Source organism: Gekko japonicus, unplaced genomic scaffold (genome assembly GCF_001447785.1).
Source record: "Gekko japonicus isolate JY-2015 unplaced genomic scaffold, Gekko_japonicus_V1.1 scaffold790, whole genome shotgun sequence".
NCBI lineage: Eukaryota > Metazoa > Chordata > Lepidosauria > Squamata > Gekkonidae > Gekko > Gekko japonicus.
The window spans coordinates 132,634-158,818 of NW_015163626.1; the positions used below are offsets into that span (position 1 = coordinate 132,634).

Below are 26,185 nucleotides of genomic sequence, written 5' to 3' on the forward strand. Positions count from 1 at the left end.
TTCTTCCGACACGCTTCATCGGTTGAAGAAGCTCACAGTTGTTAGCGGAGCAAAACAGTAGGATATAACCCAGCTCTCCGGCAACATTCTAATTCTGTCCTTCAAGCCTAGAAGCCTAAACAACTGGTTAACATCGTTTCCACATATAATTTGTTTTTGTTCCCCCCCCCCCCCCCCCAAAAAGAGGGATGCATTTGTAGCTTGGAGACACGGTTACTCGTAATCCCCAGAGCACTGTGTGAACAAACCCGACCAAAATAAGCGGGATTCGCGCCCAAGGACCCGTTCGCATTAGTGGGGCTAGTCCGGGAGATGTTCCTTTTGGGAACACTGCCCCCATTATCTGTAGACAGTTAAATTCTGGATCTAGCTATTATAGAAATATTAGTCACATGAGTGCAAAAACAAAACGAAAGAAACGTTGTCCCTGCAGAATGAGTTTTTTCCCTTCTGAAAAGTTACAAAGAAAGAAAAACCCCGGGAGCAAGGTTTGGTGACACAGGAAGAGATGTTTCCTCCCTGGAAGGAGCGTATAAACTTTGCACACACAAAAATATATATGTACATACACACACACGCACGCACCACACACGGCAGGAAACAACCGAGAAGTACAGTGCAGTCTTTTGATGGTTGTAAGGATTCGCATCGGGTTCCAGTTCACGCCGGGATGGAAGGCCAGATCGGGGTTTCAATGGAAGTAGCCCAGCTTCTCTCGCAGCCACTCTTCAGTGAGGTCTTCCGTGTTCCTTATTTCAAATACCTTTTGGGGGAAAACAGAACAAGAGGTGTAGCGCTGGCAACACAGACCCAAGTGGAATTAAAGCTTCTAGCCGCAATACGTTTTGGGTATGTTCCACGACTGCCTACAAACCATGGCCAGACCACAGTTAGCTGTGATGTCAGCAGACAGCTTGACAAAGTGAGTTTTGTTTCCAGACAACCAAACCAGGATTTGAAATAAGGGCTCGTGTCCTGATCTGTGTAGGACTGGGAGACAAGGCCTAGTGAAGCCTAGGCCCAGGAGACCTGTGTGGGAGTGGAAAGACACCGCCTACAATCCCCGCAATGCTTGGCACCAGGTGTAACCAATCGGTGTCCAGGGATTGTATGAGGGGATTGTTGCTTAAACTTTGTGGGCTCTGGAACTGCTGAGAGGACAGTCTGGTCTGAGAGAAAGATCCCTCACTTGGGACAGAGTGAGTAGAGGCACAGGCCTAGTATAAAAGGCTTGAATCATAACCAGTTAAGAGAAATAAGTAGCTGTGTTAGATTTGTTTTATTTGTTTTATTTACCTTTAGACACTGTTATATATTTTAAGCTCCTTGTCTTGTTTTCCTTGCCCCATTAATAAACCATCAATAAACCATTTTTATGTTCTCTGCCTGGTCATCATGCCTATGTTTCTCGGCTTAAAAGGGGCATTTTTGGTTGGGCTTGGGAGGGTACTCTGGGCCTGCCCAAGGGACCCTAAGTCCAGAGTGGTGGCAGAGGAACGTGGCAACCCACGGGGGTAGCATGACAGCTTGTTTTAATCCCAGTTTGCAGTAACCATCACAGGGCCTGAATCCGCAAATCCTGAATGTTCGATCCAGACTTTTCTGCTCACACAAGGAACTTCTGTCGATGGGACAAAGCCTAAAAACAGATGTAGCTGGCTTATACTGAATATGAATGTCGGTCCACCAAAGTCAGTGTTGACTCCTCAGACTAACAGTGGCTCTCCAGGGTCTCAGGCAGAGGTCTTTCACATCATCGATTGCCTGATCCTTTTAACTAGAAATGCCGGGGATTGAACCTGGGACCTTCTGCATGCCAAGCAGAGGCTCTTCCACTGAGCCAGGGTCTCAGGTCAAGGACTTTCCCATCACCCACTGCCTGATCCTTTTTGACTGGAGGTGCCGGGGATTGAACCTGGGACCTTCTGCATGCCAAGCAGAAGCTCTTCCACTGAGCCAGGGTCTCAGGTCAAGGACTTTCCCATCACCCACTGCCTGATCCTTTTTGACTGGAGTTGCTGGGGATTGAACCTGGGACCTTCTGCATGCCAAGCGGAAGCTCTTCCACTGAGCCAGGGTCTCAGGCAGAGGTCTTTCACTTCACATACTGCATGATTCTTTTACATGGAGATATCAGGGATTGAACCTGTGACCTTCTGCATGCCAAGCAGATGCTCTTCCACTGAGCCACAGCCCCTCCCCAAAGTAATATTCACAAAGCAGAACAAGCCATATGCTGAATCAGACCATCACTCCTGGGAACCTGTTTTGTTCAATATCTTTATAAATGATTTGGATGAAGGAACAGAGGGAATGCTTATTGAATCTGCAGACGATACTAAATCGGGAGGGGTAGCAAATACAACAGAAGAACTGCGCATGACCCCAAGCACAGCCACGCTTGAATGGTCACCTTTTGTATCGGCTGGCGCATGGAAGGACTGAGATGGTTTGCGGGGGGGGGGGGGGCTCGCGCAACTTTACCTTTGTCAGTTCAGCTGTCTGGACTAGCTTATTTTTGCTGCCGGCATACATCATCTGCTGCTCGGGCTTGCAACCTAAAATTGGGGGGTGGGGGGAGACAAGCAAAAGCAAAGCAAGACACATTAGACCAAGGGTGTCAAACGTGCGGCCCGGGGGCCAGACCAGGGCTTCTATCAGGCCCGCAATGGAACTGGCTGTCTTCTGCTTCTAATTCTGCTGCTGCTGTGTCATCGTAGGTTTGCAGCTTACAGTTACACACCTGAACAGCATACTCAAGATCAATGTTCCCTCTAAGCCGTGGAGTCTTGTGAGCAAAAATTGTACTTTGTGAGCTACTGGCATTAAAGTTGTGAGCGAGCGATTGGGCTCCTGCATAAATTAGTTTGCTCTGGAGCCCCATCCTTTCCTGCGCGAAGACAAAAAATCAATGAGTTGGAGGCTAAAATACTGTGAGCTAGCTCACACTAACTTAGCTTAGAGGGAACACTGCTCAAGATTGAAACAGCACAGACATTTTGATGCAATAATTCAGAGCAAGAGGAGTCAGTGATGTCACTGTTAAATAAACAAAATATTGCAAGAGTGATAATGTTTTAAGCATGTTTTTATTTTAAGTTAAAAAAAACCCTTTGTGTTTGTGTCCTTTATAATGTTTTTATCTCCGCTAGCTGGCATTACATTTTATGACACACATGGCCCGGCCCGACAAGGTCTCATTTATGTCAGATCCGGCCCTCATAACAAATGAGTTCGGCACCCCTGCATTAGACAGTCCGTGAGCCGCTCTGTCCTTTCTTTCCCTGGCAATACAGTTGTGTCTGTCAGGTGGGAATTAATTCTCACTGGAGCTTTGGCTTATGAAAATAAGAGAAGCCATGTTGGACCCAGTCCAAACCTCTGTATTATCAGTGGCACTAGCCGCAAGGTATAGATGGAATACTCTGTCTGGGGCAGTGATGCTCTGTATTCCTGGTGCTCGGGGGGCCACAGTGGGAGGGTTTCTGGAGTTCTGGCCCCACTGGTGGACCTCCTGAGGGGCCCTGGGTTTTGGCCACTGTGTGACACAGAGTGTTGGACTGGATGGGCTGTTGGCCTGATCCAACATGGCTTCCCTTATGTTCTCATGTCTGCGGCAGTGATGCTCTGCATTCTTGGTGCTTTGGAGGCAACAGTGGGAGGGCTTCTGGAGTTCTGGCTCCACTGGTGGACCTCCTGATGGCCCCTGGGTTTTGGCCACTATTTGACATAGAGTGTTAGATGGACAATTGGCCTGATCCAACATGGCTTCTCATAAATCCTTATGTCTGGGGCACTGATGCTCTGTATTCTTTGTGTTTGGGGGGGCAACAGTGGGAGGGCTTCTGGAGTTCTGGCTCCACTGGTGGACCTCCTGATGGCCCCTGGGTTTTGGCCACTATTTGACATAGAGTGTTAGATGGACAATTGGCCTGATCCAACATGGCTTCTCATAAATCCTTATGTCTGGGGCACTGATGCTCTGTATTCTTTGTGTTTGGGGGGGCAACAGTGGGAGGGCTTCTGGAGTTCTGGCTCCACTGGTGGACCTCCTGATGGCCCCTGGGTTTTGGCCACTGTGTGGCACAGAGAGCTGGACTGGATGGGCCACTGGCCTGACCCAAATGGCTTCTCTTATGCTCTTAGGACAAGCGTTGCATCAATTCCCCTGAGCTCAGCTTACCGACAGGGCTGGAGAAGATGAAACAAAGTGGATAGGAGACTCTCCCGTCGTCGTGCTGATACTTGTAGCTATAGACGATGAATGTTTTCTAAAGGTTAAGGAAAGCAGCCCGAGAGAGGTGCAGGTCGCTAGCGGTGGAAAGAAAGAGGAGGCGTCCTTCCTTGCTCGCAAACTCCCTTCGATCGAGGGTTCTCTGGAAAGCACCCTTGTAACCAGCTGCCACCACTCAGGTCTTGCTTTTATAAGGGGTAGGATTGCTGTCTATTACGATGGTTGTTTGACTGCAAAAAAAGAGCCCACAATCCAGTTGCACCTTAAAGACGAACAAAGTCTGTGGCTGGGGGATGAGCTTTCGTGAGCCACTGCTCCCTTCTTCACTCATCTGAAGTGTATCTGAAAGAAGTGGGCAGCGACTCACGAAAGCTTCTCCCCTGGCCGCAAATTTTGTTCGTCTTTCAGGCGCTCCTGGACTCTGGCTCTTTTCTACGGCCACCGGCAGACTAGCACGGCTAAGCCCCTTATGCGACTGCATTGTCTTCGTAACCCACTTTCTGTACCACCCGTCATTCGTAGTAACCAGGGCTTTTTTTGTAGAAAAAGTCCAGCAGTAACTCATTAGCATAATAGGCCACACCCAGCAGCAGAAACTCATTAGCATATTAGGCCACACCCCTGACTGTACCGGTCATTAGCATATTAGGCCACACCCCCATGTTGCCAGAAGTGTGGTCATCCAGCCACACCCACCTTTTGCTTCTTATTCTGTTTACCTTGTTTGTTGTCAAAACCCAGGGCCTTTTTTGGAGCAGGGACTCCTTTGCATATTAGGCCACACACCCCTAATGTAGCCAATCCTAATGAGTTCCTGCTGTTGGGTGTGGCCTGTTATGCTAATGAGTTCCTGCTGGGTGTGGCCAACTTGGGAGCCAGCCGGAACTCCATTCCTGTGTGTTCCTGCCCAAAAATAGCCCTGGTAGTAACAAACAGAGATGTTCAGAAACTCACATGGCCACACAATGCTACGCAGGTCGTTTCTCTAATTCTGGTCGGAACAAGAAAGCCAAATCTTAATAAGTTTCTGAAACCTCCCTCACCTGGAGACCGTTCTTTACCCCCTACAGCAGAGACCCCCAACTTTTCTGACCCTGTGAGCACTTCTGGAATTCTGCCACAGGACGTTGAACGCCCTGGGCGGCAGCACACCCGGCCTGTGCTGAAAGCGCTGCACTGGCTGCCAATGGTGTACCGGATTCGCTTCAAAGTGCTGGTTCTTACCTTTAAAGCCCTATATGGCCAGGGTCCGACATACCTAACGGACCGCCTTTCCCCATATGTACCCCAAAGGGCACTACGGTCGGGGACGCAACATCTGCCGGTGACCCCAGGACCCAAGGAGGTCAGGCTTGCTGCAACCAGGGGCATGGCCTTTTCGGTGGCGGCTCCTACCAGGTGGAATGAGCTCCTGGAGGAGATCCGGGCCCTGCGGGACCTTGATCAGTTCTGCAGGGCCTGCAAGACAGAGCTCTTCCGCCAGGCTTTCGAGTAGGAGCCGCCACTACTACTACCATCATCACCGCCACCAACTGGTTTGGGCAACAGCGGGGTGTGGAGATGGCCCTGTGGCGAGCGAACCACAGCACGGCGTGGAGCTGATACCACTGAACCACCCTCTTACTGAAGACTGATTTTGAAACATCCAGAGCACTTGTAATTTTGTAAATGATTGTTTTATCTTATTTTTAATTTTGTTTTTATGTAGTGGCATTTATGCCCCATTTGTGAGCCACCCTGAGTCCGCTTGGGGGGAGGGCGGGCTAGAAATTTAATGATAAAATAAAAAATAAATAAATAAAACGCAGAGACAAAATGGCTGCTGCAGAGGGCGGAGCCAGCCACAAAATGGCTGTTGCGGTTTTCCTTCAGCCACACACCGAAGACGCTTGTGTTGTGGCAGCAGCGATTTCTAAGATCTATCCAGCCAATCAGTTCTCCAAAGGCCAATCAGAATCCTTGCTGGGCAAAACCCCCGCCTGGCCCCGCCCATTTTCTAGAATTCCTCGGTGAGTACCCGGAAAAGTGTCAGAAAGCCCCATGGCGCCCAAGGGCACCACGTTGGGGACCCATGCTCTACTGGCAAAGCAGCGATTTGCCAGCCCTCACAATGCCCAGTTCTGCACACTGAGACGCTGCTCCATACAAACTGAGAGCGGGGCCTGGAAAGGACTTTCTTCTGGGAAGAAGGTAAACATCGCAGCCAGAAAGGATATCGAGGTTGCCTCTCGGGGAGCTCGTCTTTCAGCTCGTCTGGAGAAATACCCTGGAAACATTTTAAAAGAGGGAGAAAGAACATCAGCCAGTGCGGTACAGTGGTGAGCGTGTCTAACTAAGATCGGAGAGGTAAAGTAAAGGTAAAGGTTCCCTTGCTCGAAAGCCAGTCGACTCCGACTCTAGGGTTGCGGTGCTCATCTCCGTTTCAAAGCCGAAGAGCCAGCGCTGTCCGAAGACATGGCTAAACACCAAGGCGCACGGAACGCTGTTACCTTCCCACCGAAGTGGTACCTATTTATCTACTTGCAATTTCTTGCTTCCAAACTGCTAGGTTGGCAGGAGCTGGAACTAGAGACGGGCGCTCACTCCGTCATGCGGCACACTCAGGTCTCGAACTGCTGAACTACCGACCTTCTACAGCCTGCAGTTCAGCGTCTTAACCACTTGAGCCACCGCAGCTCCTTAAAGAGACCCGAGTTCAAATCTCCGTAGTGCCTATCAAGATTGCTGGGTGACCTTGGGCAGGTCACTCCCCTCTCAGCCTAACCCACCTCACAGGGCTGTTGTGCGGATAAAAGCAGAGGGGTGAGAACCTTGAATACTGAGCTCCTGGGAGGGAAGGGCGGAATAGAAAAAAACCAGCAGAACAAGAGAGAGAATGTTTCAAATAAGCGATATTAGTCTCATCAAGTGCAGTAGAAATTCACAATGGGTAGAACAGTCTGGAAGAAGAAGACGAGGAGGAGGAGTAGTAGAAGAATGGATTTATACTCCGCCCTTCACTCAGAGTCTCAGAGCGGCTTACAAACTCCTTTCCCTTCCCCTCCCCGCAACAGACACCCTGGGAGGTAAGTGGGGCTGAAAGAGCTCTTTCGAGGACTGCCCTTGAGAGAACAGCTCTGACAGAACTACGGCTTGCCCAAGGTCATCCAGCAGCTGCAAGTGGAGGAGTGGGGAATCAAACCCGGTTCTCCCAGATTAGAGTCCGCGCACTTAACCACAACAACAAACTGAAGAGAAGAAGAGGAGATTGGATTTACGCCCTGCCCTTCACTACCCGAAGGAGTCTCAGTGCAGCTCACAATCTCCTTTCCCTTCCCCTCCCCACAACAGACACCCCGTGAGGTGGGTGGGGCTGAGAGAGCTCTCTCGAGGACTGCCCTTGAGAGAACAGCTCTGACAGAACTATGGCTTGAAAGTAAGACACAGGGAGGGGGGAAACAAACTTGACCCAAAAACTGGAATCAAGGACCACAAGGATAAGAAAGAAGTCTGATAAAGGGCCAGTATTAAAAACCTAGTTGAAACTTATAATTTCTTACAACATGTAGGTTTTCCAGCGAAGTTTAGAAATGCTGCCCAAGTTAAGAGAAAGTCCCCCAGCCTCCTACCTCCGTTCAGAACTTCTGAGGCGAGAGCTTCTCCAGCATCTTAAGCTCCGGCACTTTGGATGCCCCTGTATTATATGCTGGCACCGTTCCTTGCTAAAAACTCAGCATGTTGCATAAATAACAGCTTTGCAAGCCTTTCACATTTAAGGCAGAGCCGTAGGACTGTCCCCAAATCTGCAGCAGGCAAAGCAAACCTGCATACCATAAGAACATCAGGAGAGCCCTGCTGGATCAGACCAATGGTCCATTTAGTCCAGCATCCTGTCGCGCACAGAGGCCAATCCGCTCCTTTGTCAATCAATCAATCAATCAATAAACCTTTAATGGCATATACAACATTAAAATCAAAGACAGAAAATGACACAATCAACTCAAAGTCTAGGTTAATTATAAAATCATGAAACGGACTTTCCCAAATTTTTCACTCTCATCACGTCCACTAAAAAATTGGCCACTGCCACAGATATCTCTGCTGTTAACATCGTTCGATAGAAATTGGCATTTTATTTTGTTGGAAAGGTGATGTTTACCATGCAACCAAGTGTTTAACCATTTTTCCCTAGCAGATGCATGCCACGAACAGTCTAACAATATGTGATCAATTGAATCAAGAGAGTTAGAACCGCAGTCACATCTCCGTTCATGCTTAGGAATATTTTGAAACCTACCATACAATAGTTTTGATGGAAAGGCATTTACTCGAGCAAGAGAGAACGCTCTTCGGTGGCTAGGGCTATCAAGATTATACAAATACAGGGGGATACATCCCACAACATTCTTAAGACTTAATGTAGCTGAAGGACAGGGGGATGAAGGGGCTGCAGTTTTTGAAGTTCAATATCTACCAGCCTCTGTTTGATTGTTTGGAAGATATACACTTCAGAGGAGAAAGCTAGCTCCTCCAAGGAGAGGCCCAAAGATCTTATTTTGGTTCGAATATTATAGTCCCAAAAGGTACTATGAATTTCCTTTAGCAGAAAAGACAAAAGCGAACCATCTTCAGTGTTAAAATATAATTTAAGCCAGTAACGGACCCTTAACACCCATGTCTTGGTTTCAATCAAACTAAGTCCTAATTCAGAGCACAATGCATGGTAAGAGACACAGTTTGGGAAACCCATAATTTGTCTAAAAAAGGATGATTGTATTGATTCAACTTCACAGTTAAAAGCACTGAACCATATAGGCACACCATAAAGAACTTGGGGTAAAATTTTAGTATTAAAAACTTTAATGGCGGCAGGCACAAATTGGTTTCCTTTGGAGAAAAAGAAAGATTTTAATTGGTTGGAAGATAATTTCCCCAAACTAATAGACCTTCTCCTGTGAGTTGCCTATTGGAGAACCGCTCCTTTGTCCACAACAGGACATAGAGGCTGAGGCCTTAATTAAAACATAAGATGAAACCTGCTGGATCAGACCAGTGGTCCATCTAGTCCAGCATCCTGTCTCACATAGTGGCCAGTCAGTTCCTCAGGAGGGCCAGCAACAGTGCATAGAGGCCGAGGCCTTCATAAGAACATCAGAAGAGCCCTGCTGGATCAGACCAGTGAAGGTCCATTTAATCCAGCATCCTGTCTCACATAGTGGTCAGCCAGTTCCTCTGGCGGGCCAGCAACAGGGCATAGAGGCCAAGGCCTTCCCATGATGTTGCCTCCTGGAACTGATATTCAGGGGTTTATTGCCTCTGAGGTTCCCTAAATCACCATAGCTAGTAGCTGCTGAAAGACTTATACTCCATGAATCTATCTTTTAAAGCTGTCTATGCCTGTGGCCATCACGCCATCCACTGGCAGTGAATTCCACATTTTAATCAGTCATCGTGTAAGGAAGTATTTCCTTTTGTCTGAAAGAACATTGCTTTGGCAGCCACCCACCTCGTGTTCTTCGTCCAGAACGACCAGCTGCTTATCCTTGTCAATCTTCACTGTAACAAAGAGAAAACAAGAGATGAGCACTGAGTCCACAGAGAATGTCAGCACTACCCATTCTGTTTACTGCCCTTTTAAAGACACCCCCCCCCCCCAGCAGCCAAATGGGGAAGGTGTGCGACGGACAACCCTAGAACACAGGATAGTTGAAGGGGACATAGTCATGTCACTCGCTACCTTGCCGACGTTTCCAAGAGGCAGCTTAATTGCAATACTTTAGCAGCCCTGTCAACATTTTTATCAGGGGTGGATTGGCCATTAACCTCACCAGGAAAAGTCCCACTGGGCCAAAGGCTCGGGACTAACAAAAGCTGTAGCTGGGGGTGAGCTTTCGTGAGCCACTGCTCACTTCTTCACTTATCTGAAGTGTATCTGAAGAAGTGGGCAGCAACTCACGAAAGCTTCTCACCTGGCCACAAATTTTGTTAGTCTTTCAGGCGCTCTTGGACTCTGGCTCTTTTCTACGGCTACCGGCAGACTAGCACGGCTAAGCCCCTTATTCGACTGCATTGTCTTCGTAACCCACTTTCTGTACCACCCATCATTAGTAGAAGAAGAAGAAGAGGAGATTGGATTTATACCCCGCCCTTCACTACCCAAAGGTGTCTCAGAGCGGCTTACAAACTCCTTTACCTCCCCCTCCCCACAACAGACACCCTGTGAGGTAGGTGGGGCTGAGAGAACTCTTGACAGAAAGTGCTCTTTTTCAAGAACAGCTGTGCCAGAGTTATGGCTTGCCCAAGGTCATCCAGCCAGGTGCAAGTGGAGGAGTGGGGAATCAAACCTGGTTCTCCCAGATTAGAGTCCGGACACTTAACCACTACACTGAAATGGCTCTCGGTAACAAACAGAGATGTTCAAAAACTCACATGGCCACACAATGCTACGCGGGTCGTTTCTCTAATTCTGGCCAGAACAAGAAAGCCAAATCTTAATAAGTTTCTGAAACCTCCCTCACCTGGAGACCGTTCTTATCCTCTACAGCAGAGAACCCCAACTTTTCTGACCCTGCGAGCACTTTTGGAATTCTGCCACAGGACGGTGAACGCCCTGGGCGGGAGCACACCCGGCCTGTGCTGAAAGCGTGCACTGGCTAATTTTTATCAGGGGTAAATTGGCCATTAACCTCACCAGGAAAAGTCCCACTGGGCCAAAGGCTCGGGACCCTGCCCCCCAACCACTGGGCCCATCTGGACTAGAGATGTAAAATTTCTGGAAATTTTGAAGCTCAGAAAAAACCCCGTTTTTTCCCCAGAAAAAAACGGAACTTTTCGGAAAAATTGAAAAAATGCTACATTAGCATTTCTTTTGTCTTTTCTAGATTGAAAGTCATTCTGTTACTTTAGGAACATAAAATATGACTATGGACATTTTTACTTGGCATGAAATTATCACAACTAGCATATTAAAAATATAGTGTATCCAAACAATTATTTCAAACAGAATACCCACCCACATGCAAAAACAAAACTGAAACTTTTTTATTTTCTTCTGACAATCGCACCTCCTAAAGGAAGAAATGCGTCTTGTTCCTGCATTGGACGGTTCAGTTTGTAACCTAGGACTTGCTTGTCCTCAGTGCACAGAAATTAGATCAATCTGATACCATATATATATATATTAGAAATGATTTGGAAAATATTTGAACACCTTGTCTTAAAATATTTTATTCATGTTAAGATAAAACGTTCCATAATCATTTTTTTTTCTTTTTTCAATTTTTCCAATTTTGGGGAAAAAAACAAAAAGGCTTCAGGAAAAAAACGTTTTTTTCCCTAATTTGTCTGGGTTTTTTCCGGGCCTTCACATCTCTAATCTGGACCTTAAGCAAGTGACAGGCATGAGACACAGCAAATAACAGGCCCATTGTGAAAGCCAAGTAAAGAACTGAGGGGAACGTTTGACCCATCCGAGCACTGTTCTCTGACCTTTTAGCTGCAGTCTCCAAAAGTCTGCATTCCTTTCCTCGTAAGGCACACTGACCTTTAACACAGATCCTGTTTCCTTAAACTACAGCAGTCAGCAGTTCATGTTGTGTGTGTCACGTACAATAGATAAGGCAGCAGTGTTCTTCAAAGTATGTTAAGGAAGGAAGGATAGATTGCATTTGGGGTGCTACTGAGTTGTCATTTCTGCAACTGGTGTTAAAAGTTCTGCAAGATCTTCGTGTCTATTTGCCGATATAGGCCGATGCATTCTGTGTGCAAAGTTGTCAGCGTCTTGGAACTTTCTTAGGAACAGATACTTTCCTTGATCACGGTCAATTCATAGAAAAAGGATAACGTTTGAGTCCGCTGGCACCTTGAAGACCGACAAAGTTTAATTCTGGGTATAAGCTCTCACGCACGTGCACACAAAAGCTTATAACCAGAATTAAACTTTGTTGGTCTTCAAGATGCCACTGGACTCCAACTTTGCTCTGTTGCTTCCGACCAACATGGCTACCCCTCCTGAATCCATAAACAAACAGTTTCTGCTCCAGTTGTTAGCAGAGATTTGGACCCCTTCTTTGGACCCACCTAAAATTTGTAATTACCCCATCATCACCTACTCTGTTTCTGGTGGTCAGAAGAATAAAGAGTAGTAGTTAGGGTTGCTAGGACCCTCCTGGCAACCGGCAGGGGATGGGGGGGGGGGACTTATCGGGAGAAGGAGAAAGGCCCAGGCCAGGTTGCCAATATTGTACAGGAAGTGACATCACCAGTTTCAAGCAGGGCTATTTTGGGGCAGGAACGCACAGGAACGGAGTTCCAGTTGGCTCTCGAGTTGGCCACGCCCAGCAGGAACTCATTAGCATAATAGGCCACACCCAATGGCAGAAACTCATTAGGATTGGCTACATTAGGGGTGTGTGGCCTAACATGCAAAGGAGTTCTTGCTACAAAAAAAGGCCCTGGGTTTGGACAACAAACAAGGTCAACAGAATAAGAAGTAAAAGGTGGGTGTGGCTGGATGGGGGTGCGGCCTAATATGCTAATGAGCGGTGCTGTCAGGGGTGTGGCCTAATATGCTGATGTGTTTTGCTGTTGGGTGTGGCCTATTATGCTAATGAGTTCCTGCTGGGCTTTTTCTACAAAAAGCCCTGGGTTCAAGGCAGTTTACAATAACAGTCAAAAAAATGTTTTCAGTTAAAAACATAAATATAATAACCCACCTCAAATCCCCCCCCCAAATATACTGGCACCTCAGAACTCCTCAGGAGCCCAGGCAAACAGGGGGGCCTTACAAGGTCGCCTGAAGATCTTCAGAAACAGAAACTCCCTCACCTCTTCAGGGAACCCCTTCCACAGAGCCAGAACCATGATGGAAAAGGCCTGGGCTCTGGTCGATGCCAGACGGGCCACCCTGAGAGGAGGAATATCCAGATGGCCGCCTGATTAGTGTAGCTGGTGCACAGGGACATGTGGAAAGAGACCGTCCTTCGGATATGTGGGTCTGAGGTCATGCATCGCCCAGCCTGCATCCACACATCGTTGGGTATTGTGCTACTGTTGCGACACGGCAATCCTTCACAGATGAACGATCCTGTGAGGACGAGTCAATCCAGTGGTGAAAAACCCACCATAGGTTCAATGGGAGCACACTAGCCAATGACACACATCGGATGCAGGCCTTGTGGCAATTCTGACGACCACCGCCCTGTGAAGTATTATTCCCATTTTACAGATATAAAGGTAGAGGCTGGACGGCATCAGTGGCTTGCCTCAGGGCAGCTCAGAAAGTTCATGGCAAGCCTGATTGTTTGAACCAAATATCCATGGGTCACAGAACACACCATGTGTGCCACTTTACTTTCCCCACAGAAACAGAGTTTCGTGGCTGTTTGGGGGGGGGGGGACTCTCAATTCCATGCTGATTCTCAGAAGTAGGTCTGGGAGCGAGCCAATATGCTGGTATTTTGTTCCAAAGTTTATTGAATTATACATCATTTTTCAATGCTTAATTTTTTATTCATATTGTACTGGTTAATACGTTTAACTGTTCTTTAGTTCATTATGGACTTGGCTAATGTTATAAAAATGTGATTGTTATGTTTTCTTAATACTATTGTATTATACCAATAAAATGTTATTGGGAAACAATATGCTGGTTTGCGAACTGAACCGATTCGTGAGCCATTTAAAGTTTAAACCCCTTTCTACTCCCCGTGACTTTTTGCGGGGAGTAGAAAGCAGGGGGGTATTTAAACCAAACAGCTGAGCAGAGCTCCTTGCCACTCAGCTGTTCTTCATGAAGAACAAAAAGCAGGGGTTTAAACCCTGCTTTCTGCTCTTCACGAACTGCCATGAACTGCATCAAAATTCCTGAAAGTCTGTGGTGGTTCTTCAGTTCATGAACATTGCTTCACGGACCTCGAACTGACCAGAATTCATGACGTACTCTAGTTCGTCAGGCAGTTCATGCCCATTCCTACTCAGAAGCTGAGTATGAAATCCTCTGCTCCTAGGCCAGTGGCCAGCTCCAACACCCAGCCCCTGAAAGACCTAGAAAAGTTGGTCGCCGGCATCTATCATTCTTACTGATAATGGCAGCATTGTTTGTTTCTTTGCGAAAGCGGAATTTTCTCAGCTTCTCCACAAGGTCTTCAGCGACGTCACAGACCACAAGGGATTCGCTCTGAGGAGAAAGATGAAGGGAAACAGAAAATGCATTAAGATAAGGCACAGCCTTCACTTCAAACAACGTGGTATAGTGGTTAGAGTGTCAGGCTAGAAATCTGGATGACCCAGGTTCGAATCCCCACTCTGCCATGGAAATTGGATAGGTGACCTTGGGCCAGTCGTATCCTCTCAGCAGGACCTACCCCCACAGGGTCGTTGTGAGGACAAAATGGAGGATGATGTAAGCCGCTTTGTGTTCCCATTGGGGAGAAAAGTAGAGTATAAATGTAGCAAAATAAAAAAGTATTTTTAAAAAATCTGAGTCTGAGGTGTCAATATTCATGACCTACAAAATTCAACCATGTCAAACTCTGAGATAAACTTCTACACAGCTAGACAGAAAGTGCTGAAGAGTGAATGTTTTGTGGGGACATAGACCCTTTGGAGGGGGGGACTGTTGTAAATAAAGGATTTAAGGCAGCAGCCCCCAACATGGCTTGTACTGAGGAAGAGTAATCAAAACGAAGTTTGAAATCCGGAATCTTCATCCCCCTGCTGGAACTTATACATGAGCATCTTGTGTTATTTTTGATAAGCCCTGCCGGAATGTATACATGAACATCTTGCGTCATTTTTGATGAGTAGGTTACCTATTGAAAGCAGTGGAATTGTCTTCACCTGTTGAATGGTAGTTATATTGTTGCTGTAAGTACTTACTTGTTGAATGCCAATTGTACCTATTGCTGAAAACATTGATATTTATACTTATTGTTATAATAAGCATTGAAACTTATACTGTCTTTACCGGTTGAATGTTTTTCTTTCCCCCCAACCACCACACTCCTTTTGCAAGCATTTGTCTGAACAGCACGTATCCACACAAATGCAAACGTTACACCGGAGGAAGCTGCGGCCTATTTACACCTTCGAGGTGTTTGTTGCAAAGCGGAAATTCCCCACCCAGAAGACTCACAACAGAAGATTTTCTGTCTACATGGAGCTTTTAAACATCACATCGCAAACCCTGTTGCCAAGGAGAGAGAGAACAAAAAGGAAGGAAACTCATTTCCAGATCTCTGGATTCCATATCCCACTGGTGCAGTGACGTGGGGACGTTCCCGCCCTACAGCTAAACCTGCTTAAGAACCTGAGCGGAGAGAAATTCTCCGTTCCTCTTTCTCCCTTCTGAACTGCGACAAAGCTGTAAGCTCCCCGGGGCAGAGACTTTGTTTTTTTCCTTTTACTCTAAAGCAACAAACGATGAAGAAGCTCGACAACATTTCTTTCACAGACAGAGATCTCGCCGAAGGCTCTTTCCCAAACATGTGGCTCCCGGGGAGGGGTGGGGGAGAAATCCTGATCGCTAAACTGGATTAGGTTGGCAATACAGATGTGCCCTACATTTGTTAGCGCATGTTAAGACGGAGACCTCCCCTGAAACAAAGCAGCTCAGCGCTGCTGAAGCCTTGCTTCTAAGCAAAGCAAATGCCTCCCATGGAAATAGTTTCAGAGGGTCGCCGTGGTCGGTCTTGCAGTAGAAGACCCGTATAGGAGTCCAGCCACCCCTTAGAAGCCAAAAAGATTTTCGAGATATGAGCTTTTAAGAGTCAACGCTCTCTGTGTCAGGTATCTTGTATCGGACGAACGGAGTTTTGACTTTCGAAAGCTCATACCCTGAAGATTTTGTTGGTCACTAAGGTGCGGTGGCTCAAGTGGTTAAGATGCTGAACTGCAGGCTGTAGAAGGTCAGTAGTTCAGCAGTTCAAGACCTGAGTGTGCCGCATGACGGAGTGAGCTCCCGTCTCTAGTCCCAGCTCCTGCCAACTTAGCAGTTCGGAAGCAAGAAATTGCAAGTAGATAAATAGGTACCGCTTCGGTGGGAAGGTAACAGCGTTTCGTGCACCTTGGTGTTTAGTCATGCCGGCCACATGACCACGGAAACGTCTTCGGACAGCGCTGGCTCTTCGGCTTGGAAACGGAGATGAGCACCGCAACCCTAGAGTCGGACTCGACTGGCTTTCGAGCAAGGGAACCTTTACCTTTACCTTTTTAAGGTGCGACTGGACTCGAATCCAGTGGGTTAGGAAAGTTACCACAGTGTGCTCTCAGTGCCCGGGAAGAGACCCTAATTCAGGGCCATAGTCAGCACAATGCTCCCTCTAATCTGTGGAGTCTTGTGAGCAAAAATTCTACTTTGCGAGGCTACCGGCATTAAAGTTGTGAGCAAGCGATTTGGCTACTGCATCAATTAGTTCGCTCTGGAGCCTTCCCTTCCTGAGCTAAGGCAAAAATCGGTGAGCTGGAGGCTAAAAAACTGTGAGCTAGCTCACACTAACTTAGCTTAGATGGAACATTGGTCAGCAGTGGGGCTAGAGGGGGCTGAGCCCCCCTCGATTAGGACGGTGCCCCACCGCAGCTAAAGCTTTCCTTCCCCCAATCTTCGACAGCCAGCGAGATGGGCCATCGGCTCTCTGAGACCCTCTGATGTCCCATCTCACTGGCTGGTGAAGACTAGTGATGTCACCCCCGTGGCGGGGGCCACGACACCCCCCTCCAGTCCAAAGCCCCCTCCTGGCGAATATCCTGGCTACGGGGCTGCTCTGGTTTCTGCAACAAGCTAACCTTCGATTCGAGCATCCTAAATTGCTAAAAAAAAAAATATTACAAAGAGTCCTAGTGAAAGGTGGACTCACAGCCCTTAAGAGCCCCCAAAGCCATCTAGTTCAGCCCCAAAGGGAGGGGCCACCTATCCGGCATCACGCGCAGAGAGTAGCCAGACCGCATATTCCGACAGCGGCCGAGGGTCACTCACGACAGCAAGCTACGCCACACCTGCAGCTAGGGTTGCCAACTTTGTTAGGAAATTCCTGGGGATCTGGGGGTGAAGGGACCTCAGGAGGATATGACATCACAGAGTCCATTCTTCTAAGAGCCAGTTTGGCGCAGTGGTTAAGTGCGCGGACTCTAATCTGGGAGAACCGGGTTCGATTCCCCACTCCTCCACTTGCAGCTGCTGGATGACCTTGGGCAAGCCGTAGTTCTCGCAGAGCTGTCCTCTCACGATAGTTCTCGCAGAGCTGTCCTCTCACGAGCAGTTCTTGAAGGAGCTCTCTCAACTCCACCTACCTCACAGGGGTGTCTGTTGTGGGGAGGGGAAGGGAAAGGAGTTTGTAAGCCGCTCTGAGACTCCCAAGTGAAGGGCGGGGTATAAATCCAATCTCCTCCTCCTAAACCAGGGGTGTCAAACATACAGCCCGTGGCTCGAAACCAGCCCGTCCAGGGCTCTGATCCAGCCCGTGAGCAACTATTACCTTTAAAACCAGATGACAGAGGCTGTGCATTATGTCCCTGTATATCATTCCAGTGGTAATAAGTACATAAACACATGAAACAGCCTTTTACTGAATCAGACTCTAGTCCACCAAGGTCAGTATCGCCTGCTCAGGCTGGCAGTGGCTCTTCAGGGCCTCAGGCAGAGGTCTCTCACATCACCTCCTGCCTGGTCCTTAACTGGAGATGCCTGGGAGTGAACCTGGGACCTTCTGCATAGCAAGCAGATGTTCTATCACTGAAGCACGGCCCCTCCCCAATGGGTAATGGGCAGTAGAAGTGGGAGGGTGGGCAATAGAGAGATACTTTAAGGAAATACGGTAAGAGTGTTAATGTTTTAAGCATGTTTCCATTTTGAATAAAAAAGAGGAGGAGGAGGAGACTGGATTTATACCCCACCCTTCACTACCCGAAGGAGTCTTGGAGAGGCTTACAAACTCCTTTCCCTTCCCCTCCCCACAACAGACACCCTGGGAGGTAGGTGGGGCTGAGAGAGCTCTTTCGAGGACTGCTCTCGAGGGAGAAGAGCTCTGAGAGAACTTGTAATGAAGAAGAAGAGAAGAGATTGGATTTACTGTCCTTCGGTACTTGAAGGAGTCTTGGAGAGGCTTACAAACTCCTTTCCCTTCCCCTCCCCACAACCGACCCCTTGTGAGGTAGGTGGGGCTGAGAGAACTCTGAGAGAAACTGCTCTTTTTCAAGGACAGCTCTTATCAGAACTACTGCTTGCCCAAGGTCATCCAGCAGGTGCAAGTGGAGGAGTGGGGGAATCAAACCCGGTTCTCCCAGATTAGAGTCTGAACCACTACTGGCTCATTAATTGGGTTTGCCTGTGTCCTTTATAACATTTATATGTCCTGTACCTGGCATTACATTTTATGGCACACGTGGCCTGGCCCAGCAAAGGGACATTTCTGTCACATCTGGCCCTGTTAACAAATGAGTCCGACACCCAATCTAAACAAGCCATTTTCTCCAGGGCGACTGATCTCCCTAGACTGAAGATCAGCGGGAATTCTGAAAGGTCTCCAGCCCCCAGCACCCAGAAGTTGACAAACCCTACCTGCAGAAGTGCACCCTTAAATTCGCCGGCCTGGAGGAAGAATCAATTTCCCACCCTAGAGGAAGCCGACGGTTTCCCAGAGTGCGGAACACAAAATGGTAGCAAAGTCTACAAAGCCACAAGGTTTCTGCTGCCCCCAACCCTCCCACTGGAAAACCAGCAGTAAGATTTTGCCTACTACTTTCCAGCCCGATATTTCCGGACTTCGGAAGATAAGCAAGGTCAGCCCTGGTTAGTACTTGGATGGGACACCGCCATGGAAGACCAGGGTTGCTGTGCCGAGGCAGGCAGTGACGAAGCACCTCCATTTGTCTCCGGCCTTGAAAACCCCATGAAGGGTCGCCATGAGTCAGCTGCAACTTAGGAAGGGGCTGTGGCTCAGGGGTAGAGCCTCTCCTTGGCACGCAGAAGGTCCCAGGTTCAATCCCCGGCATCTCCAGTTGAAAGGACCGGGCAGGAGGTGATGGGAAAGACCTCTGCCTGAGACCCTGGAGAGCTGTAAAGAGGGGCTGTGGCTCAGGGGTAGAGCCTCTCCTTGGCATGCAGAAGGTCCCAGGTTCAATCCCCGGCATCTCCAGTTGAAAGGACCGGGCAGGAGGTGATGTGAAAGACCTCTGCCTGAGACCCTGGAGTGCTGTAAAGAGGGGCCGTGGCTCAGTGGTAGAGCATCTGCTTGGCATGCAGAAGGTCCCAGGTTCAATCCCCGGCATCTCCAGTTGAAAGGACCGGGCAGGAGGTGATGGGAAAGACCTCTGCCTGAGACCCTGGAGAGCTGTAAAGAGGGGCCGTGGCTCAGTGGTAGAGCATCTGCTTGGCATGCAGAAGGTCCCAGGTTCAATCCCTGGCATCTCCAGTTGAAAGGACCGGGCAGGAGGTGATGTGAAAGACCTCTGCCTGAGACCCTGGAGAGCTGTAAAGAGGAGCTGTGGCTCAGTGGTAGAGCATCTGCTTGGCACGCAGAAGGTCCCAGGTTCAATCCCCGGCATCTCCAGTTGAAAGGACTGGGCAGGTGATGTGAAAGACCTCAGCTTGGGACCCTGGAGAGCAGCTGCCAGTCTGAGTAGACAATACTGACCTTGATGGACCAAGGGCCTGATCCAGTACAAGGCAGGTTCATGTGTGTTCCTGTGACAGCACTAGGGGTTGTCAGGTCCATCTTTGTCCGCAGCGGGGGACTTTGGGGGGGCGTTCCCGGAGGGGGTGGGGAGTCCCCGATGTGATGATGTCACGTTAGGGACGTCCCAGCTTCAAGCCCTTCCCCCCACAGGGACGGTCCCACCAGCTGCGAGCACTTAAAGGGGTTCCTTTACGTACATTCATGTTAGCCCATTTTAATGTTCTCCCTTCTGCTGTATCGTCTAGGTGTTGTGCTTGTGGCTTGGGAGAGATTGAAAGTATTGAAGATGGAGATGGAGTAGAGCCATCTTCTGGTGAAGAATCAGACTCAAATTTAGGGGCTGCGCCCCCAAAACAAAGCTACAGATTGAGGAAGCCAAAAGATAAAAAATGATTTGTTATTATAACTCTGAAGTTTAAAGAGTGTTTAAAGTAAGATTTCTTAGACTCTTTAAAAAGTCGTAATAGACGATGTTCAAGTTGGAGCGGAAGTATGAAAGATGATGAACATGTTCAATGAATTTATATGAATATTTAGTTATATAAGCTTGTAATCTTGTTAAAGCAGTTTGTATGACACCCACTCTTGGGTTTTTAGAGGTTTCTTTACTTTATCCTATAGTGTGCAGTCCCTTTCCCTTTTTTTCATGTAGTGTTTAGTTTTAGAAAACGCAATAAAAAAATCCCCTTCGGGGGGCCAAAAAAAAGAAGAAAAAGAAAACGAAAGAAAGTATTGAACATGTTCTCCTGTATTGTTCTTTTTACTGTGATATCCGTGCTGTTTTTCTAGAACCATTTTATCAAGTAGGGCAATCTGATTACTATAAGATCATTTTGTTGTTATCGTCCCATAATCCTGAGATCATAGAATCCGTAGCTAAATTTCTCTGTTGTGCTATTAAGAGGAGAAGATTGTTTCAGTTGCAAGGGTAAAGGACGTAGCCTTGTCTCCCTGCTGTATGCAAATACAAATACAATACCTTTATTGGCATAAGAGATAAAATGCAAAGTGCAGCATAGAGCCTCAAGATAGCTGGCCGGGGGGGGGGGGTTAGCACATTCCGAATTGCCTTAATATGAGCCTCACCTCCTAGATACCTCATAAAAGAAATTTGCTACAGGTTCAAGAATTTCTATATTATGAGAAGACAATAAAGAAATAAGTTTATACTCATCAGATTGGCCCAAAAGGGGGTCCATCACAGGTTCAATATAAGCAACACGGATGTCATAGTGGAATTTACAGTACAGGAGCACATGTCCAATAGATTCAATTTCCCCCATCCCACATGGGCACAATCTATCTTTACAGGGAATTTTCTTGAACCTTCCCCCAAGAGCGCTACTGTCGGGGTCGCAGCACCTATTGATGGTTCCTGGCCCCAAGGACATCAAGTTGGCTGCAACCAGGGCCAGGGCTTTCTCGGCGGCGGCTCCTGTCTGGTGGAATGAGCTCCCAGAGCAGGTTCGGGACCTGCGGGACCTGGCGCAGTTCCACAGGGCTTGCAAGATGGAGCTCTTCCGCCAGGCCTTTGCATAGGAGCCGCCGCCGTCACTGTACCACCACCGATTTGCCATCTTCGACGGTGGATTAGATCTGGAGGTGAGCCGGCCCTGGGCAGACGCCTAGTCAACCGAAGAGTGCATGCTGCCAGGTTAGGTTGATGAATGGAACTCATCTTGGTTTGAGAAAAATTTTAACATCAAGAGTACCGCACTTTATTTAATGATTGTTTTTATGTTGTTTTAACTGTTGTTATGGCAATTGCCTTTGTTGTAGCCGCCCTGAGCCTGCTGGGGAGGGCGGGGTATAAATCTAACAAATAAATAAATAATAAATAAAATAAAACAGCTAAGGGAAGGACGTCGAACCGAGCTCGCATGAAAGCCCCTGCTGTACGTTCTGTCGATATGCCGATAAAGGTTCTGATTGATTGACTGATTGAAATTAAAGGGGTTCCTTTAAGCGTCCTCAGCCTGGAGTCCCCCGCCTGCAGCCGCCCCTCTCCTTCCTCTCTCAAGAGAGAAGAGAGAGGGGGTGGCTGTGGGTGCTGGGGGCAGGGCTTCCCCCTCTGGCCAGGCGGCGGGTAGAACCCCCCAAAAGCAGGTAACCTCCGCCAAACTGGGGGGTCTGGCAACCCTAGGCAGCACATAATTATTATGCCCTGAACTGGATAGCCCAGGCTAGCCCAATCTTGCCTGCTAATGTCAATGTCAAATCATCTCTGGTCGTCTCTTGCCTTGAAAACCGTACAGCAGGGGTGTCAAACATGTGGCCCAGGGGCCGGATCAGGGCCTGGAGGGCTCCCATCAGGCCCGCAGCGGAATTGGCCATCTCCTGCTTCCAGTTCTGCTGCTGCTTTTGCTGCATCGTAGCTTGCTTCGCCCAGACTCTCTCAATCGCTCAGCCATTTCATGTTTTAACCTGGGTCCTGCACTCAGAACCCTGAGCATGAGATTTCTGTGGTGAATGCCAATAAATCAAAAGCAGGTTTGCGGCCTACAGAGCTAATGGTTTAAGCATGTTTTTATTTTAAGTTTTTTAAAAAAACACCTTTGTGTTTGCGTCCTTTATAACGTTTATATCTCCGCTACCCAGCATTACCTTTTATGACACACATGGCCTGGCCCAACAAGGTCTCATTTACGTCAGATCCAGCCCTCGTAACAAATGAGTTCGAGGGTGGCCGTAAGTCATTTGCAACTCCCATTACCTGTACTTGTTGGAGCAGAGGGTTATGCAGGTACTCCACGTGGGGTCCAATGTTCCCTCTAAGCTGCGGAGTCTTGTGAGCAAAAATTCTACTTTGTGAGCTACTGGCACTAAAGTTGTGAGCGAGCGACTTGGCTGCTGCATAACTTAGTTGGCTCTGGAGGCCGCCTTCCTGAGCTAAGAGAAAAATGTGTGAGCTGGAGGCTAAAAAACTGTGAGCTAGCTCACACTAACTCAGCTTAGAAGGAACACTGGTGGGGTCCCATGGAGCTATGTGGGAACACAGCTTGTTGTCCCAGCGCAGCCGTATCTACCCTTCCAAATTATATAGAGCACTGTGCCGTTTGATCCACCACACGTGTGTGAGTGTGCGGTGAGGGAGAAGTAACGCAAAGCCTCACAGAGAGACCCAATCACCACCCCTGCATGCGAAGAGGATGAGCAAGAAATCAGACACGAGCGGTTATACCGCAGGAGAGCCATTTCCTAAGTAGCAGCTGGGAAGTGGGGGGGGGGGGTGAGAGAGAGAGAGAGAGAGAGGAGAGAATAGCCAAGGGCTTTTCCAAAGCAGGGCCCCACATTTGGGAAGAGGGCCATTATTAATTTCCTGCCAACCTAGCAGTTCGAAAGCAAGAAATTGCAAGTAGATAAATAGGTACCACTTCAGTTGGAAGGTTAACAGTGTTCCGTGCGCCTTGGTGTTTAGTCATGCAGGCCACATGACCACGGAAACGTATTCAGACAGCGCTGGCTCTTCGGCTTTGAAACGGAGATGAGCACCGAGCACCGCAACCCTAGAGTCGGATTCGCCTGGCTTTTAAGCAAGGGAACCTTTACCTTTTTACCATTATTAATTTAGCCTTTTCCTGGACAATGGACAGAAGGGAGCTTTAAAAAGGTGCCCCTTTTATGCCAGGAATGAAGAGAATCATAGAGTTGGAAGGGATCTCCGGGGTCATCTAGTCCAAACCCCCTGCACAATGCAGGAAATTCACAAATACCTCCCCCCCTCCAACACCCCCACTGACCCCTGTTCCGTGCCCAGAAGATGACAAAAACCCCTCCAGGATCCCTGGCCAAACTAGCCTGGAGAAAAATTGCTTCCGAACCATAAAGTGGCAAACAGCATTTCACTAGGCGTGTAAGGAAGGGCCACAAAAAGAACTAAGCACTGAGGCAACCCTTCCTGCCCTCCCTCTCATGATCTGCCTAAGTTCACAGATTCAGCATTGCTTTTCAGATGGCCATTGAGCCTCCGTTTGAAAACCTCCAAAGGAGAGCCCTCCACCTCCCAAGGAAGCCTGTTGAAATAGCCATCCCTCTGTTCCTCCAGTCACTGCTAACACAGACTTGGGCTGCTGCTCCACAAGGAGGGATAACTTGAAACAGCCAAGGAGAGAGAAAACTTCCAGGCTCGCTAACAAGCTTTTGGCCACAAATATCAATCCACGTTGTGTCAATCAATCCGCGTTGTGTCACTCCTACAGCGTCACTTGGGGGTTATTGCTGCAATCCATCTTTTTATGGCAACAGCAGTCCCGGTGAATTCTGTGGAACGTTCCTCTAAGTAAGAACATAGAGGATAAAACTGCAAGTAACTGGGAGTCATTCCAACACCCCTGTGGAGTAGCTGTGTCGGTTTGTTGTAGCAGGAACACACATCGTTGGCACCTCAAAGGCTAACATGTTTTTCGAAGACGGTTAATTTTAAAGACGTGGTGAAATTACACGAGTCATTGATACAGGCTGCAAGAGCTTCTTTATGCATTCAGGAAGGTAAAAGATGAGAGAAGAATGCTGTGATCAGCCAGCTAAGTCAAGGACGCACACACTCATGCCAGAGCAAGGAACAGGAGCTGATTGCTTCACACACACACCCATTCAGATTAGTGGATTAGTTATTCCCTTTTGCCCTCCTTGGTGACGGCAAACCCAGAAAAGTAAAATCCCAATTCCCCATTAACTAAGCTATAATAAAAGAGCACAAATTCACATTAAGATAGTTTCAGAGTGTAGCTGTGCTGGTTTGCAATGTAAGATTTTTGCAAAGCATACCTACGAGACTGCCTCTCCCCAAATGAGCCCCGGAGGATACTGAGGTCCACAAATCAGCATCTGTTAGTGGTTCCCGGCCCCAGGGACGTCAGGCTAGCTTTGACCAGGGCCAGGACTTTTTCAGCCCTGGCCCCTGCCTGGTAGAATGAGCTCCCATGTGAGATCAGGGCCCTGCGGGATTTATTGCCGTTCCGCAGGGCCTGCAAGACGGAGCTCTTCCGCGGGGCATTTGGTTGAGGCAGCGGACGTCACCCCTCTCCCTCCCTCCAGCTTTTCGGGCCCTAAATTTTTCTGCCCAGTTTTTTCAGACCAATCGCCCACCAGGCCTGTTTTGATTAGTCATCTGACAACTTTTATAATTATACGTTATTTGATGATTCTATGTGTAAATTGTTATTTTAATACTGTTTTAATTGTATATTTAATTGTTGTACCCTGAGCCCATTGTTGTACCCTGAGCCCATTGGGGAGGGCGGTATATAAATCTAATAAAATAAATAAATTAACAGCAAGATTCGAACCCAGTACACTTTAGAGACCAACAAGATTTTTTTTTGGGGGGGGTACAAGGTTTTGAGAGTCAAAGCTCTTTGTCAGATACTCTCTGACAAAGGGACCTTTGACTCTCAAAAGCTCACACCCTTAAAATGTTGTTGGACTCTAAGGTGTTACTGGGTCAAACCTAACAAATTCACACGAAATAGCCCTCGAAACATCCCCCCAATTTCTAGTCTTTTTCACAGGGGGAGAGAGACAGACAGACTAAAGTCCAAGTAGGTTAGGGCAACCAGATGTGCAAGGCAAGGAAACACTATGGATAAAAGCAAGGAAAGACCTCTTTGAAACTCCTTTCGCGTGTGCGTGTTTTTTTGCAATCCCAGCCATTGCTCACAGATTTATTCTCTCCCTAGTCAACACGAGCCGATCTGTATTTTTGGACCCGACCAAGCCTAAATGTAAGAAGGAGCAGCAGGAACACTGAGGGTGGATGGCAAATTCTCTCCTAACCCTTTCTCAGGGAATGCCAAGTGAGGCTATTGCTCCAGAACCCACTTTACAGTAAAGCCATTGCGCCTGCCAACGGGATGCCGTTAATATCAGTATAATTCACGGTTGTTGTTTTTTGCAACGCGTTCCTTTAAAGTTGCAATATGCAATCTCCCGCCCCACAGGGTCGGGGTTCCTCATTTCCCAGGATACAACAAGCCTCGTACGTTTTGAGCTAATTTATCTCCTTTCTAAAAAAAAAAAAATTAAAAAGGCCCCGATCACCGCATTATTGTGAAAGTGGGAGATCATATATGCCTATAAAGACACATGCATATGTTAATCATATAAATAATATTAAATATAACACGCATAATATATATAATTATTCACCATATATGCATGTATATTTATCACACCGATAAATTGCACACGCTACACCGCAAGCCCAGACCTTCCCAGGGAAAGGGAGCGCTGCGAGACCCCCGGAAAGCCCCGCACTCACCATTTTGCAGCAGATGCAGCCACCTTCTCCCCCACCACCCCT

At 47.9% G+C, this 26,185-nt stretch overlaps 1 protein-coding gene across 1 annotated transcript; it reads right to left on the minus strand.

Moving 5' to 3' along the window:
• Positions 1–276: 276 nt before the first annotated feature.
• Positions 277–26,185, minus strand: GMFB (glia maturation factor, beta). Its single transcript, XM_015407498.1, has 7 exons — positions 26,144–26,185; positions 14,294–14,390; positions 9,720–9,769; positions 6,451–6,500; positions 4,184–4,266; positions 2,485–2,558; positions 277–763 (listed from the first exon to the last, which is right to left on the minus strand). The coding sequence occupies exons 1-7, from the start codon at positions 26,144–26,146 to the stop codon at positions 692–694; spliced, it is 429 nt and encodes a 142-aa protein (XP_015262984.1). The 5' UTR covers positions 26,147–26,185; the 3' UTR covers positions 277–691.